This window comes from Malaya genurostris, chromosome 2 (assembly GCF_030247185.1).
Source record: "Malaya genurostris strain Urasoe2022 chromosome 2, Malgen_1.1, whole genome shotgun sequence".
NCBI lineage: Eukaryota > Metazoa > Arthropoda > Insecta > Diptera > Culicidae > Malaya > Malaya genurostris.
Window position 1 is genome coordinate 248,215,883 of NC_080571.1, and position 23,268 is coordinate 248,239,150.

The 23,268-nt window shown below is 36.3% G+C and overlaps 1 protein-coding gene across 12 annotated transcripts in view; it reads right to left on the minus strand.

Annotated features, from left to right (window-relative positions):
• The window catches only part of LOC131428837 (uncharacterized), a 505,952-nt gene that overhangs the window by 59,273 nt on the left and 423,411 nt on the right, over positions 1-23,268 (minus strand). For all 12 annotated transcript variants that reach the window (XM_058592893.1, XM_058592883.1, XM_058592886.1 and 9 more), the window contains 3 exons: positions 19,547-19,676; positions 17,813-17,946; positions 2,274-2,396 (listed from right to left, as the gene is read on the minus strand). In XM_058592893.1, coding sequence (XP_058448876.1) covers positions 2,274-2,396; positions 17,813-17,946; positions 19,547-19,676 — 387 coding nt within the window. The remainder of the gene's footprint in view (positions 1-2,273; positions 2,397-17,812; positions 17,947-19,546; positions 19,677-23,268) is intronic.

The window sequence follows — 23,268 nt, forward strand, 5'->3', positions numbered from 1 at the left end:
TCACCTTAAGGGCTGTACTGGAAAAATATGTACATCCCACTTCCGTTTACGTACACTTTTTTACGTAACCTTTTTACGTACTTTTTTATCAAATAAAAAATATATATCACTACTGAGATTTTGTAAGATTTTTTGATTCCTGTTTATATTTTTGCTGTTCATCTCTTCAAGATATTTTGTATTCCTGTTTAAATTTTTGTTGTTCATCTCTTCGCATCTGGATTCAAGCAAAAACATAGTACATTATATAAAGCGTCCATTTCAATAGGGAATCAGATCCCACAATTCGAGAGCCATGAGTATTCACCAATAAGTAGATTATTCATCAAATGAAACATTGTTGCCAATCAAAATATCGACTCACTTAGATAAAACAATGCGCATCTCCTACGCATGGTTTAATGTTTAATGCAATGTGAGGGTAAATTAAATTCAGGATCTTTTTACCCCAAATAAAAGTGTACCCGAGGTGGTAACGCTAGTGAACGGGACCATTGAACAACAATTCTAGATCAATCGTAACTAATCGATGAATCTATATAAAAATTTGGAGCTTGTTTCTAGGGGGCGCTTTCGTTCGAATGAAGGTGCTACTGGGGGCAGTCCATTTGAAAACCTACAAAGTAAGAACAAAATGTGTAGCGTTCATGTTTCTGCATGATTCAGTGGATACGGTTTAAGCTGTGTTTTGTTTTCACAGGGTTCAGGATAGCTCAATGAAAGAGCAGTTCCACGAATTAGAGTATGTTTGACGGTTTGAATTCTGTACCTGAAAGATACTTTCATCTATTTTGCGAGTCCGTTTACTTGGAGATAAAGAATCTAACCGTCGCCGGTTGCTCACCGGTGATAAGACAACTGTTCTAAGTAATGATTCAGTGAAGGCATTGGCATTCTTCCTTCGGTATCGTCGTTTCCAAAAGGATCTGGAATCAATTTAACTTTTAATTAACACCGTTTACTCGTGATGGAATCGAACCTTTTGTTTACACTGAAAATGGTTCCGAAGGAGCAAACCAAAAAAAAAGGACCGAATGAAGGATCCTTTCTTTTCTTTTACGAACCCGTTCAGCTTCTGAAAATACCCCTTCACTGTGAAGCCTGGTATTACCCTTTCCTTTCACTGAATCAGTGGTTCTAAACCTGCATCTTATGTCATTTTATAACAACCGTTTGCTGGTCGGACTAAATAAAGTAGTTATTTCAAAGTGAGGTTAGCATGTTGGGTTACTTATTTAATCAGGCCCACATAAAAACAAATAAATTGTAAATCCATCATCTATTGGCACATTCCGACAATAATCAATTCTTCCTAAATCTCAAGATTTTCACCTATTTTCAGATGGAACCTCCGGTTGAGAATCTCAGCATTCAGCGGTTGGGTGAATTACCAAAAAATGATTTTTTTCCGTTTTTCTTCCTGTAAAGCAGCTCTCTCGGTTGACCCAACAATTTTCTTGCCAAAGAGGAACCAGAATAAAGGAAGCAAAAGGGTGAAATAAATTCAAATTAGAATTTATAATTAATTAATTTAACTTTTCCGTTTTGATTAACATTTCAATCAGGACGGGAAGCATTTACCGAGTCAGCGCACATAGTGTTTTCGTGGTGGCCCGCGATGGACTGCCGAAGAAGCTGCAACTATGCTGTTTTGTCCTTCACAGGGAGAAAAGTTTCTTTTTTGGGGTATGCAGAGATGGCGAGATGGCGAGAACGAGGGGTTCACCGTTTGCCGTTGTATAGCGTAGCCTGTGGCGGTTCGCACAGGACAACGAATATCGAACTTGTAGTAGGTAAGCACAACAAGCAACCGGAAGTTTACTTTCCAAGTTGAAGTGTGACTTTTTAGGCAAAGTGATGAAGCGATGTTTAATGAATTGTCGTTGTTTTCGTTTACAGAAAAGTACTTCTTGGCGTGCGCGAGAGCTCATTAACACTTTTGGGAAGGACCAAGTTCAGTTGATTGTTTTATTTTCTTATCACTCGGAACAGGAACTGATGCTGACATCTGAACTTATTGCATTTTCTCTTTCGTTTATGCTGAACGTTTTATATTTGGAGATATAGAGTTTGGTCATACGATATGTATCACAATTGACAGTAAAATGCGGTCGAATTGTGATCAGCGGTCGAATGAAAACGATCGCCATTCAAGTCGCTTACTTAACAACGCACAAAAAACTCAGAAAGTTTGTCGGATTCAAAAGGCTCGATAGATAAAATCATCTATAATCGAAACCGAAAAAAAAATGTTTACAATTACAATTACTTACCTTCAATTTTCCTTTTATAAAGTGACTGTGGGAAGCCATCACGTTAATCCCCAGTACAGACGTTTCTAGTCCCGTGCTGGCATCCCGAATGGGTCTGTATTGTCTTGTTTGTTGCTGCAGTACCTGGAATAATACGTTTTTCATAAGCAAATTTAAAAAAATAGAATTTTTTTTCTGAAAGATCGTGCTTTTGTACCCATAAACGCACAAGCAAACATTTTTACAAAATAGAAAAAGCAGTGTCATAAAACCTGAAATCTCAAATTTATAAAACTGTAACCGAAAGAACTGAAATTTGAAAAAGTTTCAAGTGAATTTCATAAACTTTTCATCATTTTCTATATTGCTTGCGCATTGCTGTTTCGTATGGTGGAGGTGTGAGAAATGCACAGTGGGTTCGGTGGCATTATATCGTGAGCAACAAATACATATAAAAAATGACAGGAATTTATGCATTAGTTTCTGTGTTGAAATAACGAGTTGAATACAATAAAATGAGTATTATAAAACATAGTTCCTTTTCTAACGTAACTGACGTTTATAATGCTAGTAATGTTCAACTCTGTTTAGCTCAATGCATTGATGTTGCTTTGTTGCGTAAAATCAAATGATAGATATAACTACTGATTGTAGCAAAACTAGACAGACATCTGAATGAAATGAGTACAAGCCAAACATTATCATTCACTTAGAACATTGAAACATATAACATTCATATAACCAGTTGCCGGGATCATCATTCAAAAATATATACGTTTATAGATCATGTTCTATAACATTTTCGTTGTCTGGTGCATTCCAGTAATGTCTTATTTCAAAATTAATTTGTATCGATAATGAATTTCGGCCTCGCTCTTTCATGCGGTGGCTATTTGGCTCTGGTAAAATATCGAGAATACTGGAATGTTCTCTTGTTTTCAATCGATTGTTAGGAGAAGAATCTATTTTTGCTACTAAACTCATGCACATTCGTTGTCAGCATCTTAGCTAATACATATACATTTAATCTACTGTTAGTCAATTATTCATACTAATAGTTCATAATTCTACTGTAATAGTAATCACTAACAATAAAAATTGAACTAGGATATATTCACAAATCCATTACGAATCAATGAGTCTCTCTTTTACAATCCAAATAAACGTGTGGTAAGCCCACTGCGCTCAATCACTGAAAATATTCTTGTGTCGATTTTGCCTGTTATGCTTTGTGCGACAAGTCGTTCAAGTCAAGCCGTTAAATATTTGCATGCCGTTTAATTTTCCGCGGATAGATAACCCACTTCGACTCAAGACAAATTTTTGAAAAGGGCGAATGTATTTTTTGTATTCGCGTTCTTCAAAACGCTGTATTCGAATAAGAACCTATTCTTAATTGCCTTTGCGATGTGATAAAGCCTTTCTTTTTCATTAAAACGAACTCATCAAAATATTTTTTGACTCTTTATTAAGAAGATAATTCCTGACTCTCATTTTGGACATAAAATTATTCAGATTGATTCGGGTAGTTCACAAAAGAATGGTCAGCGCTAATGTCATATATTTTGAAATATTTCTCAGACCAAAAGTAGTAATACATTTGAACATGATCGTAAATATTTATACGGATAAAAAGAAAATATTTTGTCGATTACGTCATTTTAACGATTATATCTTCAAAACTGGATATTTTTGTCATATCTTATTCGAAATCGATCCTTAGTCCAATTTTAGTCTCGAACGAGCCTAAAATTATCGTTATCGGTTAATCCATATACAGGAAATGAGTTTTGACGTTTACGTCACTTATACCATTATTCCACTGGAACCGTAAGCCTGTTTAAAGAACTAGTACTGGTTTCCAAACGAGCATAAGTTTGTTGAAATCGGTGCAGCCATCTAGGAGAAAATTGAGAAAAAAATACGTTTAAAGCAGAATTTCCAATACAAGAATTTACACGTCGCAGTCGAACAATTATGTTGCCAAAAAGTACCGTGCTAAAAACAAATCGATCCAATATACTATGACTCAGAAATGATTGTATTGAAAACTGTGTCTAATTTTGATTCCAAGCGTAATTTCGTCGTGCCTTGTCAAAAACCCCAACTATTGGCGAAAAAATCTCCGTGATTAGTTGACAGATTCTTAATTGTTAATATTTGTATTACGATAAAGTAGGGTAACGGTTCCCTATTTCATCTGAGCTTCTAATTCCATATCAGCCCTTCATCATATCTTCCAACGTCCCTGAACAAAATTGTGAAATATTTTAAAAAGTTTATTGAGGTTTTTGTCAAACTTTTGCATTAAAAAATGGGTTTAAATCGTTCAGTGGTCGGTTTTTTGTCATGTAGAAATAAGTTCACTTTCCAATTTAGAAAACACTTTCGTCTCAAGTTTTACAGTTCATCATGTTTCTAAATATATACTAATTGATTCTTCTCAAAATATGATCATTGTTTCACATAACCACTATTCAATGTTTCATGATTTCATAACTAGTAATGATCACTTTTCACTGGTTTAATCAACGATTGAAAACTTCTAAAATTTTTCGCTAAGCAATAAAAATTTTCAAAAATATGAGATAAAAATTTTCATTTAATTCACTTGATTGCGCTTTGTTCTCATCTCATTTCGTATCGAAAGGTTGCCAAGTTTTCTCTTGATGCTACTAAAAAGGCGGGTGGGTAATGTCAGAGACATAACTGGATGTCGTGAATACGAAAAAACTGGCACAATCCCATCACTTTTCCGAATATCAGTTAGTTGATTGATTGCATGAATTGTGCAAACCTTTCCCCTTTTCCATTAATAGAGTTTGAAGCGCTGCACCTACACTAAAGTACAGATTAGTTACATTAAACAGCTACTATTCTACAACTATATATTCCAAACTTGAAACAATTCCTTTTTAATTTGCTAATATAGGAGGCTAGGTACGACAAATTTGTAGTTTATTTGTATTGAAGCTATGAAGTTCGAAGATATCTGATTCTTCTCGAAATTTCAGTACGAGACAATTGCAATGGCCTGGTCTGAAATGTATCGACAATCTTCGGTATGCAAGAGTCATTTTAATAATAATAATAATAATAATAATAATAATAATAATAATGATAATAATAATAATAATAATAATAATAATAATAATAATAATAATAATAATAATAATAATAATAATAATAATAATTATTATTATTATTATTATTATTATTATTATTATTATTATTATTATTATTATTATTATTATTACTATAAAGATTAATCTGTATATATGGCACCCTGTTTCGCATGGCATATTTTCACACGACCCCATACTAGTAAAATATATATTCAACATCATCACTTCCACTTTCGCATTTCCGTTCGTAATTGAATGTGTTAGTGACGGTGCAAATTTTTTTAAGTTCCATCTTGATGAATCTTTTGGTAGGAAATATTGAGATCTGAGATGGTTCTCGTGTGTGTCTTGTTTCGGCAACAGTTGCTCAGAAAATGGTAGGAAAGCGACAAAATTCAACTAGTTCTTTAGAATGATCTTTAGCACAAAAAAGTGCTTTGAATGGACCTTGCAGGACTTTTTGGCTGCCTTTCTACCGCTTTTCGGTGCCATCGTACTGACGGTGTCTCGTGCGTTCAGAGTAGCTGCTTTAACTTAAATGATGCTATTTCTCACATCACATTTCATTTTATACCTGCTACTGGCAGCGGTGTACGGACAGCCCCTTTGCAAAAATTCCTTTTCTTGTTCGCAGAACGGGAAACAGCGAGACGACAGGTCCTCGATGTATCTCTCGTGTGTCTTGTTTCGGGAACAGTTTCTCAGCAAATGGTAGGCAAAATGAACCACTCAACTTTTATATGGATGCTCTTGTATAGATGTAGACATCTAGCGTTCTGATTGGCTAGTGCTGTCATGAGTTAAATCAAACAGGTTTTTCAATAGTGTACTATTGAAAAATTTCAATGTTGTTGCAATAGTCAACAGATTTTAGTTATTTAGGGGTTGTCATGTGCACTTTAGCACAAAACGGTACACATGAGGTACCAAACCCCTAAATGACTACAATCTGTTGGCGCCCAGTATGTCGTCAATTTGTTTTGTTCTTTCGGCACGTCAGGATAGACATGGCACTTCGGTGCCGATAAGTGATTTGTAAGTAGCAAATAATTTACGTCTGCTCAGCAGTTTATGTTGAACCGTTAGGTGGCGTTAGCAGTTCAACATAAACTGCTGACGCACTGATGAGCTGAATGCGAAAAGTAAAAAATGAAAACTAGTCATGTGCACTTTAGCACAAAACGGTACACATGAGGTACCAAACCCCTAAATGACTACGCAGTTATTTTCTGGCAAAATATTTCGGAGAAAATTTCCGGTCGTCATTAGAAAAAAAATGGTTCAAAAGAAAGACGGGAGAATTTACTATCTATTCAGTAAGTATAGTAACTACAAATTATTGTTGATTGTGTATAGAAAGGTTCCTTCATTTTTTCCAGATCCTGCTTGCTCTGTCGGAATGTCATTATAGGTAATGTCTAAGAACTTCAACGACATGTCAACCAACATATTCGGCGCTTAGTCTTCGTTCCAAATATAATGTTTACAATAAATAATTCATATTCGTTGTTTACTTTCAATTGCTGAAGGCTCAGTAATTAGTAAATCTAACATTGTTGCTTCAGTAATAATTATGCCAAACAGACAGTAAACTTTTTGCTTACAATTTCGTTAATAATTGACATTCGTCAATTTTATCTTTTGCCGAGATGATTACCGAGTACTCGGCGGTGCAAATCTCGGCAATTATTTTACCGAGATCCAGCCAACAAAATAGGTCTGTACACACAGACATCTGCTCAGTTTGTTTTCCAAAGTTTAAGCGAATTCCATACCCTTTATATATTTATAAAAAAGCTAAGAAGAATAAACCTACATTTTGGGACTACCGATGGACACTACTTTATACCTTGACGCCAACCCATTTTAAAGAGTACATGTGTTCCGCATGTTTGCTTGTAATAATAGGGTCTACGACTTCTCCGGAAAAATGATTTCTCTATCACGCAATTCAGGCAAATTATTGAAAGCCTCAATCTCTACGGAAAACGAGGTAATGAATTTGAATTTCTGAAAGGAACGTAAAAACGCATTCTGCAACATTTCATCATAGCACACAAATGTTCTGAAAAGTTGTGGTAGGATTTAGCTATCTACCTCTTCAGCCATGTCGTTAAGTGCCACGACAAAAGAGTGGATTTTATATGAAAATATCAATTTACGTACTTGACCCTAATTTTACGAGCTCAAGAAACAATGAATTATTATCAAGCCGAAGTTGAATAAGACCGGAAAGTGTCTAGGAACGCTTCGGAGACGGGAAGGTGAAGAAATTACATGGCCGGAATGGTTTGAAGAATAGATTGTTTAAAATAAGATGCGAGGTATTTCTAGGAAAGTTTATCATTTCATCAAACTTGTTTTAGTCCACCTAGTGGTGTGATAATGTCTTTCCCATATTATTCACACAATTCATAAGTATCACGAAAAGATTAGTCTATTTTACTTGAAACTTGAACAAAAACTAGGAAGTTTATTCGGGAATAAACTAACATGTGAAATGTCAGTAGAAATCGGAGACTGCATAACAACACATTTCGCAGTATGCTCTGAAGTTCCTCAAGGCAGTCACTTGGGATCTTTTTTTATTCTTGCTCTACCTCAATGATCTCAATTTTATATTAAAATGATCACTATCAGTTTTATATCGAAATACCTCTATCTTTCGCAGATGACTTTAAACTGTATTATCTAATTAAATTACCCGACGACACTATATTTTTGCAGTCACAGCATGATTTTTTTTTGAGCTGGTGTATTAATCTACATGCTGATTCTAACACCGTTGTAAGCCCACGCTCGTTTACCATCCTCTCCACCAACCCTTGTATTCCTTTCGCCTACCCACTTTTTTCTTCTCTCTCGCCTTTCAAGCAAGAGAACTAGTACTGCCCTGTAATGCTTGGTGTCATCATGTTTTAATTGTAAGTGTTAAGTATAAGTGAATCTATTGGATCATTGTAATCTGTTGATACAAATAATGAGGAGGTTTTATGCCTGCTGGCGAGAGAGATTGTCAAATTTCATCTCCATATAAATAAACATTATCTTTTCAATTTCTGAACAGTTATGAGTCAAACTTAGAAGTATTTAGGCAGCAAAATAGACAAAAACAAAGTCTCAAATCAGTGTCGACGGCAAAGCAGAACAGGAAAATTTAGACATGTAGTGCAGTGTGTGTTTGATTTCTGTTAAATTCGTTTCCATAAATGTAGGATTGTGAGTGAATGGTGTGGTGGCCAAACAAAGCTAAGCATGCTTGGTTCTTCTAGTCAATTGGACTTTCTCTTCATGTATTTTCATATGCAGGGTAGTTTAATTGGTAAAACAATTTATCCGGATAGGAGTTAGCTACGGGTTCGAGACCCGCCTCTGCGGAAACATTTTCGTCATTTGCATTTTCGCTCTGCGTAGCGTCACCATAATCCATTATCGGACGTCGGATCTTATAAGACCTTTTATTGAAGCCTAAGTTTGTAAAAACCGTTTTGTCATCTCTGAAAAAATAAATAAAGTAAGGGCTGTTTTGGAGTTGGAATCGGGAACTAAGAATTGGTATAGCCGAAGTCAGTTCATGTGTATAGTAACTGACATAACCTACAAATTTAAACAGATTTGATGTAAATTTGAAAGAATTTTTCCTTCTTTTGCATCGTCGCTAGGCATTAGAATTTCGATATTGTGTTGAATTGTTAAATCCAGATATACAATCGAACTCAGCTTCCAATGCTCTTTGCAACGTTGAAACGTTTTGATGTGTATAGAATAAACATCCACAGAACTTCGATGGTGTGTTCTATTAATGAACATTGAAAACTATTCCCCTCAACATTTCGTGTTGAATATTAGAAATGTTATTCTTTAACCTGATGAGATCAATTGAAACATATTTTCAATGTCGAACTTGATGATTTCGCTTGAATAGGTAAATTTCAAAGTGATTGTAAGCCTCTTAATTAAGCTACAATAAAGCAGTCAATCAAATTAATTAAATGTAATTCCGCTTCGCTTCCGCTGATAAATACTGTTGATCATATTATTAATAAGCTCTCATCCCACTGTTTGAAAAGCTACATCGGTTTTGCCTTCTATGAAATGGCAAATATTATTTCATACCATCAATTGCAGTAGTACAGTAGCTCGCATTTTCCCACAACCCACCAGCTAATCTGTAATGTAGGTTAAAAACATTCTAGCGATTGTGTTTCCCAACCGAGCCGATTCTCGAAAACACATTCATCACTCGATTCAGTTTTCCCTATGCAAAGGACCGAAGTTTCCATACCAAAGTACCACAGGTGGAAATGTTTTCCCGTGTAGGTCGTGAAAAGGTTCCAGCGCTCGGTTGGTGATTTTTGAAGTTGGCACTCGCAAACACGAGTGGTCCAGGGATCCGGCCTAGGGTAGGCAGATGAAGATTTGTTCCTTTTCAATCCATACACACGTGAAATGACTGGGAAAACCGAAAGCGTGGGTAGCGCCGATTCTCATCCCGACCATCGCATCGCGGTGCTCTGATGATTTGTTTGTGCAGTTTCGGTACGCTTGCCTCGACATTCATCTTCGGAAGAGGTCTTACGTGAGCTGTTTGGCGTGATGAGTAGTGCACCCACCAACCGTCGCTTACGTCACGCTCTGTCGAGTCCTGTCGGTTCTCTGAATAGTGCAAATGGATTTTCGAAAGTTTTCCGGCGCCACCGTCAAAACGCATGAGAAGCGGAAGTGGAACAAATTCCCAGCACACCCCTGGATACGGTAGTTAGGGTTCTTGGGAGCTTGATTTTCACTTCAAGCACATACTTTTCTTTGCAAAATAGCACTCACTAGCGGATCAGCGTGAAAATATTGCTTCCGACGCAGTAAACTACGGTTAACTTTTTGATACATGCTATCAACAGAAAAGGGAAATATTTTGCTCCTAATTCATCGCGTAAAAGTTACTTTCTCCGTAGCACATGAATACTCTTTCCATCTTATTTTCGCAGAATCTTAAGATCAGTGAAGGAAAAATGTTGCTAGATTCTCCGAATAGTAGAACATGCTATTATATAGCGAAAAGCCGAGGCGTTAACTGAACAATTTCATTGCATGTGTTAATCACTATAAATTACACATTTTCGGAAAATTTTCATTGTTGTCAATGCAACATTTAAAAAAAATAACTGATCCGTAGAAATTAGGTGCCTCAGCTATCGAACTGTGGGTGAATCCGCACTTCCGTAGTCTGATAGTGGGCATAAAATTCATTAAGTATGATTTAACAGATTTTCTCACGTTCTTTCTTTTGTTTAAAATTGAATCACTTAATTTCTGACATTGAAAGAATGAAATGTTATGACACTGCGAAATAATCCTTCGTAATATCTGAGCTGCATTTATTTCGGCCAGTTACATATTATCTAATACTATGGATTGGACGAATATCGACAAACTCGAAGTTGTGTCATTAAAAATGTAACTCATTTCAAGGTCCCATTGGCTGATAGTAAATTTAAAATTCAACACTAAACCAAAGAGGTTAAAACCGGGGCAAAATAAATGATAAAAAAAATAATTCTTTCTTCAATTACAGCATCATCAACGTAAACTTCCCACATGAAACGAGATCCGATGCAGATAAGCAAGTATTTTAACGAACCTTTCATTTGATTATAAGAAAATCCGTTATGTCATCTCTAAATGAATGATGTGAGTTCCTTTTTCGACTTTTTGATCGTTGCTTCTAGAACTAGGAAATGAAAACCGGTACTGCTAAATAGAGAGTTTTCTGAGTCAAGTTCAGAAAATTTTTGTAGTTTTTGCTGCTTATAAATGCTATTTCCGATGTTTTCGGAATCGAAAACCAGGAATCGGTAGTCAACTTCTTGGTAAATTACTGACGAAATGTGCCAACAAGAAGAATCTACTGTCTAGTTTAAAGGTATGTGATCTTTTCTTAAAGTTTCTTTTTAACACTTTCTCCAAATTGATAAATTCAACAGTCATCTTCCTGTACTTGCGGAACTGTGGAAAAAAAGGTTTTACATTTGAACAACATTTTTGTGCAAATCGGTCTACCCATTTCAAGGAGGAATTTTTTCGGAAATTATCATAATTTTTTGCCTCTATAACCATGTAATTCTGGAGCCGTAGACATTTTTTTCACATTCTATACATAAACATACATACCCAGATATTTTTCTAATCTTAGCAAACTGAGTCAAAGTTGTGATACAAATTCGACACAAGCAAAAAAACAAACGAACTAATACGAATCATCATTTTTCAGTAATTTTTTTAAAAGTGCTTTTGAAACGCGATTTGTTCCTATTTTTTAAACAATTCACAGGTAATTGGAAAACTTTGTGTTCCTGACGAAAAATATTCATCTGAGACCGGATAAGGTTCAACGGAACACTATACACCCAAACCTCCATTTACGTAATAATCGGGAACAGGTATATCGAATTATGACGTAAAAATGGTTTACGTTATTTGAAATTTTCAACGTAAAAAAACTTTTCCTTATGTATATGTATTATTAAATATGTATAATATATTGGATAGTTATGGAACGAAAATTATAAGTATTTACAGGAAAAGGATGTTCTAAGCAGCATCAATTTCCAAGATGGCGATTTCCGATTTATTGATATTCCTTGAAAACCCTTACAATATGGCTATTTTTGGAACGGGTTTGATGAGTAGATGTCGGAAAACGATGTTTGAGGTGGTGCTGAGTTCCAAGATGGCGACTTCCGGTTTATTGATATTCCTTGAAAACCCTTACAATATGGCTATTTTTGGAACGGGTTGGATGAATAAATGTCGGAAAACGATGTTGAAGGTGGCTCCGAATACCAAGATGGTGACTTCCGGTTTATAGATATTCCTTGAAAACCCTTACAATATTATTTCGGTATTTTCGGAACGGGATTGATGAGTAGATGTCGGAAAACGATGTTTGAGGTGGCTCTGAATTCCAAGATGGCGACTTCCGGTTCATTGATATTCCTTGAAAATCCTTATAATATGGGTATTTTTGGAACGGCTTTGATGAGTAGATGTCGGAAAACGTTGTTTGAGGGGGTTCTGAATTCCAAGATGGCGACTTCCGGTTTATTGATATTCCTTGAAAACCCTTACAATATGGGTATTTTCGTAACGGGATTGATTGATGAGTAGATGTCGGAAAACAATGTTTGAGGTGCCTTTGAATTCCAAGATGGCGACTTCCGGTTTATTGATATTCCTTGAAAATCCTTATAATATGGGTATTTTTGGAACGGATTTTATGAGTACATGTTGGAAAACGATGTTTGAGTGTAACGATATGAAGAGGAACTGTTAGTTGCTAATTCAGGTCTGTGAAAAAGTCACCAAAATCATTTTAAAATATAATTGTTTGACTCATTAGTTTTCTGTAATTTACCGGAATGAAATTATGGGGAAACTAATCAACAGTTCAGGGATTGAAATCAGTCAACGAAAACGAAATAACAGTTTTAACAACTCAATTATTACATGGCTACTATTCAATGTGCTGAGTATTATTCGCGTGATTCATGTGAATGCGATTACGCAACATAATATCATCTGATATGCAACTGTCCCGCATTGATGCAACTACGTATCCGGGTTTTTGCTTCTCCACACATGATTGAATCTGTGTATGGAAATCTAAAATTTAACAACATTCTATCGTTTCTCACCCAATGTTGTAAGACTTTATAGACAGAGGGGTTCATCGTCCTTCCTGGAGTGAATGAATTCTTGCTGTTTTGATTAGCAGATTGTGTGGCATCCCTTATGGAATACTTATATATATATATATATATATATATATATATATATATATATATATATATATATATATATATATATATATATATATATATATATATATATATATATATATATATATATATATATATATACACATATATATATACACATTTATATATATATATATATATATATATATATATATATATATATATATATATATATATATATATATATATATATATATATATATATATATATATATATATATATATATATATATATATATATATATATATATATATATCGCGAATCGTTCTGCATTTTTCCGTGAATTCCGTGAAAATGGTGTCGCTTTTGTTAAATCTCGAAATCCTCTCTGGGGTTGGAGGTTTTATTGAATGTGCATTTTTACTCCTGCAGATCGTTCAGTATCCTTTCGAGAATGCAGAACAATGTGTTGTTTTTTTTTTTGTTTTATGCTATATTATCAACTCACCCATTTCACAATTTCCTTTCGTGTTCCTTTTATTCCATGCAAAACGATGAGAAGTCACGATAAGATACAAATTTTCAAATACCAAGGGAAACGCGCCACTTGAGCCAATTAGTTCTGATTCTTGATTCCTTATAAAATAGTTTTTTTACAGTCCCCTATGTTTTCATCAGCATATATATTTTTATTTTTTGAATTTTTGGTAGTTGATTGATGTCAAAACTACGATTTTTTAACAGAAAACTACAAGGATCAGCCCCATGGGGTTGTTCGAGTCATTGATGTGGAACAAGGCAACCAAAATTTCTAATGATCTACAATCAAACAGTTCAATCAATCGTCACACTTTTGAAGCAGCAATTGCACGAGAATCTGCTTAGATTGATCTTGATTAGGAACCAAAACCGAACATTGTTTGTTTTATAGCCGACGAAATTACACCAATATCTCAAATGTCTGCAATTATATCTTTGATCATACTTGCGATACGATTTTTATATTTAAGCTTCTTTTCGCCAAGCTTGTGTTCAAGTTTTGTATGAAAGCAGTTATTTTTATAGCATTAAGTTTCTCTACCATCTTGCGATTTCGGTTGAAGTGATAAACTTTTTCGCATTATCAATCGAGTTCATCTTATATAAATTAGAAATTTATCTTAAGCACTCAAAATTTACCGTGGGGTAGTTGTCAATTTCTCAGGCGAAACGACATTACATGGAATTTCATCCGAGCTTGCATGACACAAGTGTAATATAAGCCTTTAACACTAAATCTCCTCACGCATTCCAGACCATGTAATATGAATATTTAAGACTAAATCTTTCACACACCCCAGACCACACGCACTTAACAAAAACCCGTAAAAGCACCTTTCCACAAAACCTAAAAACCTACATAAAATAAAAACATTACCTACATGAAGGCCACTAAAATATCATCACTTGCTCTTTCTGGTGACCCAGAGAAAGAAACACCGTGGTCATAAAATTCGACTACAGAAATAAGGAAGCATCAAGTTTCAAATCGTTATGTCATCGAAAAAAAAGCAGAACACACAAAACATATAACAGACTGTGTCACTTCCCTCTTCTTCGCTTCCCTCATGACCACAATTGAATACCAGCCAGCACGACTTAGAATAACAGTAACTCAGGAACACACACTAACTCAAACCGACACTCACGAGAATAACCCAACATGCTATCGCCCTCTCCTCTCCGTATCACACCCGCTCACGCTCATCAAGAAGCTTTACTCACTCTCTTACCCACGAAATATACAATGGCAGACACGATACAACGAGTCCCATTCGTTAAGCCAGATTTACATAGCGTGTTCCAGTTCCTCCTCCCGGATTCTCAGTGATCTCAATTGTAAAAAATAATTAGCTAGGCTAGGAGGGAATAGGCTATATAAGTTAACGAACTGATATTAATAAAGCAATCTTAATCACAACCTTAATCGTTTTACACAAGATCAGAGCATACCAATTAAAACTTCAAATCGTTTTATGGCACTTTTTGTCTTGCTGTCTAGCAACAACCTACATCTAGCATGCTACGCGTAGGACTGAAACGTTAACTATAGTTTCGCTTCTATTTATGAGTTCACGTGCTTCCAACAGTTTTGCTTTTGCATCGATTGACCAATCCGAGCGATGCTTTCACTTTGATATATCGCTTACTGCTTCAAAACCGTCGTCTATGGCAGGGAAATCCGATATGCCAGAGATTTTTAGCAGACAAAATAGCACACTGCTCGCTACACGGAAAAGCCAGCGATCGCAGAACAACTAAAATATTAGTTGTTTTTTTGATTTTGATTGGTTAAAATTTGGTACAACTAATCGACTGTTGTGTTAACTAATCTGTCATTTTTTATTTATCGTGCTGGCAGCTTAGCAACGACACCCAACAAGTAATGAAACGTTTCAGTTGAGCAATGCCAAACACCCTGTGCGAACAATGAAACGTTTCAATGAGATGTCACTCGTGCAATTGAGCAAAGACACAATCCCAGCAAAGTTACTTGTATGCATGAAAGCAAAAAAATGTCTCAGTTGTTTCAACCAATTATTCAGTTATTTGAACTTAAAACGCCAATTGCAATAAATATTTTTACTGTTAGCCTCTTCGGGGGCAGCTAATCGTTCACTGCTTGAACAACGAAATTTTACCTAATTAACTGCTTATATTTTCATCACTAAACTCACAAAGGAAATGAACCAAAAGATTACAATTCTCAAAAGGGAACTCACCAGAAAAATGGTCACAGGGAATTAGGAAATTTTTCCTTCACTTGCAGAATGGCTCGCTGGTAAACCTAATGCTACAGATACACTTTCAAGAAAATACAAATAGTACCACTTCACTTTAGCAGCAAATTTTTAAGCGTTAAGCGGTTTTAATAACATTGACATGAACTGTCCTTTCAGATGAAATTAAATATTTATACTGTAGGAATATCTATTTAACACATGGAAAACTTGTTTTACAATTAACTGTTATATTCTTCTGCATACTTTCACTTACATAAAACGACCACTACGTAACTAACATAAATGACGTTCAATTACCATTGAAAATTTTCAATATGAAACGCTTCTGGTGAAATGAAGAAGTTTTTTGTTCTGCCTTTTGCTGTCTTCGTTCTCCGCCAACAATTTCGGTTACCTGAATGGTTATGTCAAAATCAACAGATATGTTAGTTAAATCAACAACATTTTAGTTGAATCAACCAGGGCGTGAAACAACAATTGCAATATTGTAATTTTGTGATCTGCGGGTTCTCCGTGTACTAATCAAAATTTCAATCATTTATAATTGAAAATACGTGGCTTGATACATTCAAATCGAATCTTAGAAACATTTCTAATCAAATAATGAAACAATATTAATAATTGATACAAAATATACTGAGCTGTAAGTGTTTGAAACCTGACCATATTTGTACGTGTATTTTTCTTTGAGTTTCTGATTTGCACCCCTATATAAAAAATAAAGATGTGTTGCACATCAAAAAAATCCGCAATTTTGTAGCAGTAAAACCTTTCCAAAGAAACAAATAACAAAATCAGAAGAAGAGTGAACACGAACCAACTGATTACTTTTAAAAGAAACTACGGGTGGACGTATTTCCCCCGGTCTCTCCTACGTATCTTACATATTATCATAGATGTTTTATAGAAAACAACAATATATTTTATACCTACTTCAAAACAAAGAAATGGTACTACAAACCAGCATTCAGGCATACATTGTTGTATTGCAACGTACAGGAATGACAAATTAATCAGCTAGGTTGTGTTTATTTGGTAAAATTTCATTCCTTGGCAGTAAAAAATATTTATACGAGAAAAATGATATGGCAACAGTGGCTCCTTTCGAATCGTTCCGAATCATAGAAGAAATTACAAGTAACAGTCCCGGACTGTCGCCTGTTCCTGTGACAACAAACCCTACCCGGCTAAGAGAGTCGCTTAAAACAGCGCCCACGTGTCACGTTGAAACACCGCACGAGTGCGAGTGGTGAAATTGGAAAAGCGTCGACTACACTTGAAGCGTGAAATTGTGCCCGATTGGGAAGTGCAAATTCAATTATATTTTAAATAGGTTTTGAATCCAGTTTGAGCTTTGTGCTTCGCATCCGACCACCCCTCCGGAAGGTCGATTGCCGCACCAAACGTAGGCGACGAAAATGCCGGAGTTGGCTCAGGAAATGGAGGTCTGTGAGTGTGTTTGTGTGTGTCCGTTTTTCTGTGTTTGTGTCTGCCAACCGAAGGAAACTGTCGGGATAGTCAGATTGGAAATTGAATTTTACTGCGGTCGGATGCGGGATGCGCACACTATGGGGCATGATGGCGAAAGACCCATCAGAGCCAAATCCGGCACCAACAGCCAACAAGTCGGGTGCCATTTTGCGGGGGGCTTAATTTGGATTTTGGTTTCCACAACTGGGTGTATTCCGGTATTCCCCGAGGTATAGCAACTGCCAAAGCTCTTTCGGCCATTGTGGGGAAGCTTGAACTCGCGGTGATTGATGAATTACGGGTATCTACTGGAATTACGGGTATGGAAATATAAATGCAGTCCGATGGTTGTTTGTTTGCTTATTTAAACTCCCGTAATTTGCTGTGCGTTTCGGGTTTGGGTTTCGGGTTGATTATAAATTCTTACCGGTACATCGTTGATTGTCCACGTCAGATTGGCGGCCGGTTTCGAGTGGAGCGAAGAACAGTTGGCACGCAGAATGTCCCCCGGACGGTACCTTGTTTGCACTCCAATTATCGACGGGTTGTCCACCGGAGGCTCTGTTTACGTCGAATGAAAATCAGAGAAAAAAATTAAATTTTATTTATTAGCACTTATTTGCTAGTGCAGTGATTACCTGTGCAATATATTAATATATGCAGTATTTATTATATTATTATGAATGCTACCAAGAGATTTATGTGGATGAGCTTCAATTATTACTGTTTCCGCCGTAGATAATGTAATATTTGAAAAGCATTTAATGAAAAATGCATCATATTTCCGGGTTGTTACATTCTTTGACACTGTTTGTGTTACGATTTCTAATGACATCATCAACTTGACAGAATTAATCAACAAACAGTGGATCAGGGATCAGGGATTTTGTTTCTGTTGACTACACAGTTCAAGGGATCTGAACCGATATGAAACACACATTCCCCGTTGGACTACCTCAACTCAATCTGGGTCAATGGACATTCATTTCCAGGGAAGAAAAGTCCAAATCTGACACTGATTAGCTACTAACCTAGCCCACATCGTTGCCGTTATCTTGGTGAGGGGGAAGGAGGGGAGAAGGCTACAACCGACACACAGTGGACGAGATTTGCGAGAACATCTTCATCATTATCAACCGTCCTCATCTGCTGGCAAACCGACATCAAATTATATCGAGTGTAAAATTGAAAGAGACATTCCGCATAAAGGAAAATTGCCTGCCAATCCTGACGGTTCCACCAACCACCACCACCGGCAGTCTGGGGTTGATGGCGACTACGTGACGCGAGACTAGGATTTGTATTTATGACGAAGACGACGGTGGCTTGACTGCGTCGACAAGGCGCATCAGAATCAGTCATTGTGCTTCTAAGGAATAGAAAGAAAACAGTTACTGGCCGCCACCGTTCGTGTGGCACGAAGGAGCACCGGGTGGGCGAAGAAAGTTCTGAGAAAAGATTCTTCGGAAACGAGAACGACTTTGATGTTCGTTGATGCTGCAATGGTTATCGTGGGAGTATTTCTTCCTTTGTTGCTTCGTTCGTTCCTTAACTGCGGGATAGAGGTTCACCCATAGATGACGATACGCGAATGTTCTATTGGGAAGAAAAGCAACAGCAACGGACAGCAATTTTCTGCGTTCAAAATTGAAACGGTAGGTCGTTTGTTGTGGAAATAGTCCCGAATCAGTGCGCGGAAGGAAATACAGACACTGACGACTGGGTGGGTGATTCAGCTTGTAACAAATCGCCCATTCGGCTTCGCAGAAGAAATCAATCCGAAGAAAACAGCAAATCTAATAATTTTCTATTAACCGCAACAAATGGTTCGTTACGAATAGGATTCAAGTTCAGGTTCTGTGCGTTTTCTCTTATTGAGTTGTTCGTGGAACTGCCGAGCTCACTGCATCATTTGGTTTGCTATGATGCGTAAAGAACTGAAATCCGAGATTACGTCGTCATCTACGCTTATTACAATTACCGGGGAAAAGTTGTCTCCGGAGTCAACGCACGTACCGACGCTTGGCGCTTGAATTACCGAATGTTGTATTTGTTGATTAAAATTAAGTACCAACAAGCTTAGATTGGCCGTAAAATGATGCTTGTTCTCTGATCTGTCTTGGAAAACCCAGACCGATCCTAGCACCAGGGCATGTCTTACCTATCACCTCCATGTCACCGGATACGATGATTGTGTGGAACGAAGGAGCATCCGCAGACACCTCGCAGCTGAATTTTCCGGAAACGTTTGCGGATTTTATGACCACGTGACTCTCGTTGGATAGCGCGCGCTGAAATGAAAGACATAAAACAGAAAGAAAAGTCATAAATTTGCAGTTTGATATCACCTATCACTAGAGTGATGGAATATTTTATGTTTTGCAGCAAATTGTGCAACTGAGAATCTTCGTATTTCTACAAATATCACTAATTGTTAAATAACTTTGCTTTGATTCTTGGATAAGAACAAGACAGTTTATTTCGGCATAAATGAACACACGGAATGTCGGTCATTCAGCCTTTTGGCGGAAAAATAGTTGATTTCCTAATTTTAGTAAGTTATTTTTTTTGACAACTAATAAAATCTTACTTTTGCTAATCTAGATTTATTTATTCTCATTCCCTCAATAATGATAAAACATTGGTTGAAATGGCTAATTTTTTAGTTAAAATCACCAATTAAAGGTGCTGTCATTTCTTAGCTAAGGCACACTCCATTTCCATTCCACTAATTTTTTAGTTGAATTTGAAAAATAAAATGTTGTTTTCAACCAACAGGAATGGTTGAATTGGCTTCTGCAATCTGCAGCTATATGGCGCACTGTCACCGAAAAAAAAACGTTAACACTGTAATGACTACTAGCCACTAGATGGCACACTGCTACCGAAAATATTTTTTTCGTTGCGGTTGTCTTTTCTGTATTTGCAGGTATAAACACGATAGCGACTTCCCATATTGTATTTATGGAAAATTGACATAAACGTAACATAAAAATTTTAAATTTAATTTATATCGTTTATTTTTACCCGGTTTTAACCTAGTTGCGGTCGTTCACCGGGTAAACATAAACATCTTTTTCATAAATTTGTTTTTCTAAATCACTGTTTTTTTTTTCAAAAACCAGAAAGCAAAAACCGAATACAAGTAGTACTCCAGGCGGCGTAGATCGAGCTGAACATACCATGAAATAATAAGAAGCCACTGAGAAGAGCAACCGCCTACTAGGAGTATTCTACACAAACTGTGAAGGTTCTTATTTTCTTGGATAAAAACTATGTTTTGAACAAATAACAGATCGGCTGAAAAGTTCGTATCGTTTCTATGAGAGGGCGACACTAGAATTAAATCCATACCATTTTCAGTTAGTACCAACCTTCAAAAGATACGTGTATAAATTTGACAGCTGTCTGATTATAAGTTTGTGAGATATTGCATTTTGATTGAAGCTACTTTTGTTATTGAGAAAAAAATGAAAAAAAAAGAATTTCGTGTGTTGATGAAACACTACTTTTTGATTCAAAAAAGTGCCGCCGATACCAAAAAATGGCTTGATGAGTGTTATCCAGACTCTGCACCGGGCGAAGCAACAATTCGTAAGTGGTTTGCAAAATTTCGTACTGGTCATATGAGCACCGAAGACGATGAACGCAGTGGACGTCCAAAAGAGGCTGTTACCGATGAAAACGTGAAAAAAATCCACAAAATGATTTTCAATGACCGTAAAGTGAAGTTGATCGATATAGCTGACACCCTAAAGATATCAAAGGAACGTGTTGGACATATTATTCACGAATATTTGGATATGAGAAAGCTTTGTGCAAAATGGGTGCCGCGTGAGCTCACAATCGATCAAAAACAACAATGAATTGATGATTCTGAGCAGTGTTTGGAGCTGTTATATCGAAATAAAACCGATTTTTTTCGTCGATATATAACAATGGACGAAACATGGCTCCATCACTTCACTCCGGAGTCCAATCGACAGTCAGCTGAGTGGACTGCACGCGATGAACCGAACCCAAAGCGTGGAAAGACTCAACAATCGGCCGGTAAGGTTATGGCGTCTGTATTTTGGGATTCGCATGGTATAATTTTCATCGACTACCTTGAAAAGGGAAAAACCATCAACAGTGACTATTATATAGCGTTATTAGAGCGTTTGAAGGAAGAAATTAAAAAAAAAAACGGCCTCATTTGTAGAAGAAAAAAGTTTTGTTTCATCAAGACAATGCACCGTGTCACAAGTCGATGAAAACCATGCTGAAATTGCACAATTGGGCTTCGAATTGCTCCCTCATCCACCGTATTCTCCAGATTTGGCCCCCAGTGACTTTTTCCTGTTCTCAGACCTCAAGAGAATGCTCGCTGGTAAAAAAAATTAGAAGCAATGAAGAGGTAATCGCTGAAACTGAGGCCTATTTTGAGGCAAAGGACAAATCGTACCTCAAAAATGGTATCGAAAAGTTGGAAGATCGCTATAATCGCTGTATCGCCTCTGATGGCAATTATGTTGAATAATAAAAACGAATTTTGGCAAAAAATGTGTGTTTAAACGATACAAACTTTTCAGCCGAACTGTTATAAATCTACCTCTCTTTTTGTTTCAGCTGAAAAAAACTCCAATCAGTTACAATATAGGTTGGATGATACAGCGAACTTCGTTTGACAGATACTATTAGAATGCAACATTCGAAACTCATTTCACTGTTCCAAGTAAAAACATTATTACGCACAATCGCATCAAATGAGCACAAATTCTGAATAAATACATTTTCCGTTAAGAGTTTACGACATTTTTACATATCGATTTAGAAATTTAAATATGTATTTATCGTAACAAATGCGAAAAATATCAAAACAATTTGCAAGCAATTTCAACAAGACTATCCTTTTTAGCTTTTCAATGGATTGTTTTGCTTTGACACTCCTATATAAACTGGTAATGAATAGGGGAAGGTGTTCGGTTGAAGACAGTGTTTGGTTGCCGGCACCCCACCGTAACTTTTGCCAGAAAGCAGATAGCGCCATTCCGACAAATGTCATGTGTGGGTAAAAGCAGAACGTTCTTTTTGTGCCGACTACCGAAGCAAACAGACACTTGTACTTTTTGCTGTGTTCAAAGCAAATATTAATTGCGTGAAAATCAACACAAAAGTTTTTTATGATATTATTTTACCAGAAAATGAAAAGCATCAATCGAAAAGGTAAGGGGATTGAATATTTATGAGGTGAAATTGATCTATTTCGTAATTTAATAGCGAATGCTATCAAAATTTTCGGCACCTTATTTTTTCGACAAATCGTGAAAAATTGTCAGTGATATGCAGGCTGCTGTGGATTGTTTTTCAATTTGACATTTGGTTTAAGAAGTGTTTCTGTCACAATGGCAATATGAATTTTGTGAACTTTGAGAAAATTTGATTTGTTTTAAGCACGGAAGAAACGTCAAGAAAAAGCAAGTCAAAGTTTTGGCCAAACATCTAGTGCAGTCTACACTCATATTTTTCCATTTTTAGTGAAATTTCTTGGGGTGCCGGTAACCGTACACCTTTTTTGAAATGGCCAAAATTTATCACTTTACTAAATTGATAATAATTTTTGCCTTTCTCATATACAAAGGATATGCAATCACTGTGAAAACCGATTTTTGAACCGAGGCCCGGAGGGCCGAGTGTCATATACCATTCCACTCAGTTCGTCGAGTACGCAAAATGTCTGTGCATGTGTGTGTATGTGTGTGTGTGTGTGTGTGTGTGTGTGTGTGTGTGTGTGTGTGTGTGTGTGTGTGTGTGTGTGTGTGTGTGTGCGTGCGTGCGTGTTTGTGTGTGTGTGTCTGTATGTGCGTATGTGTGTATGTAACGATTTTTTGCACTAACTTTTCT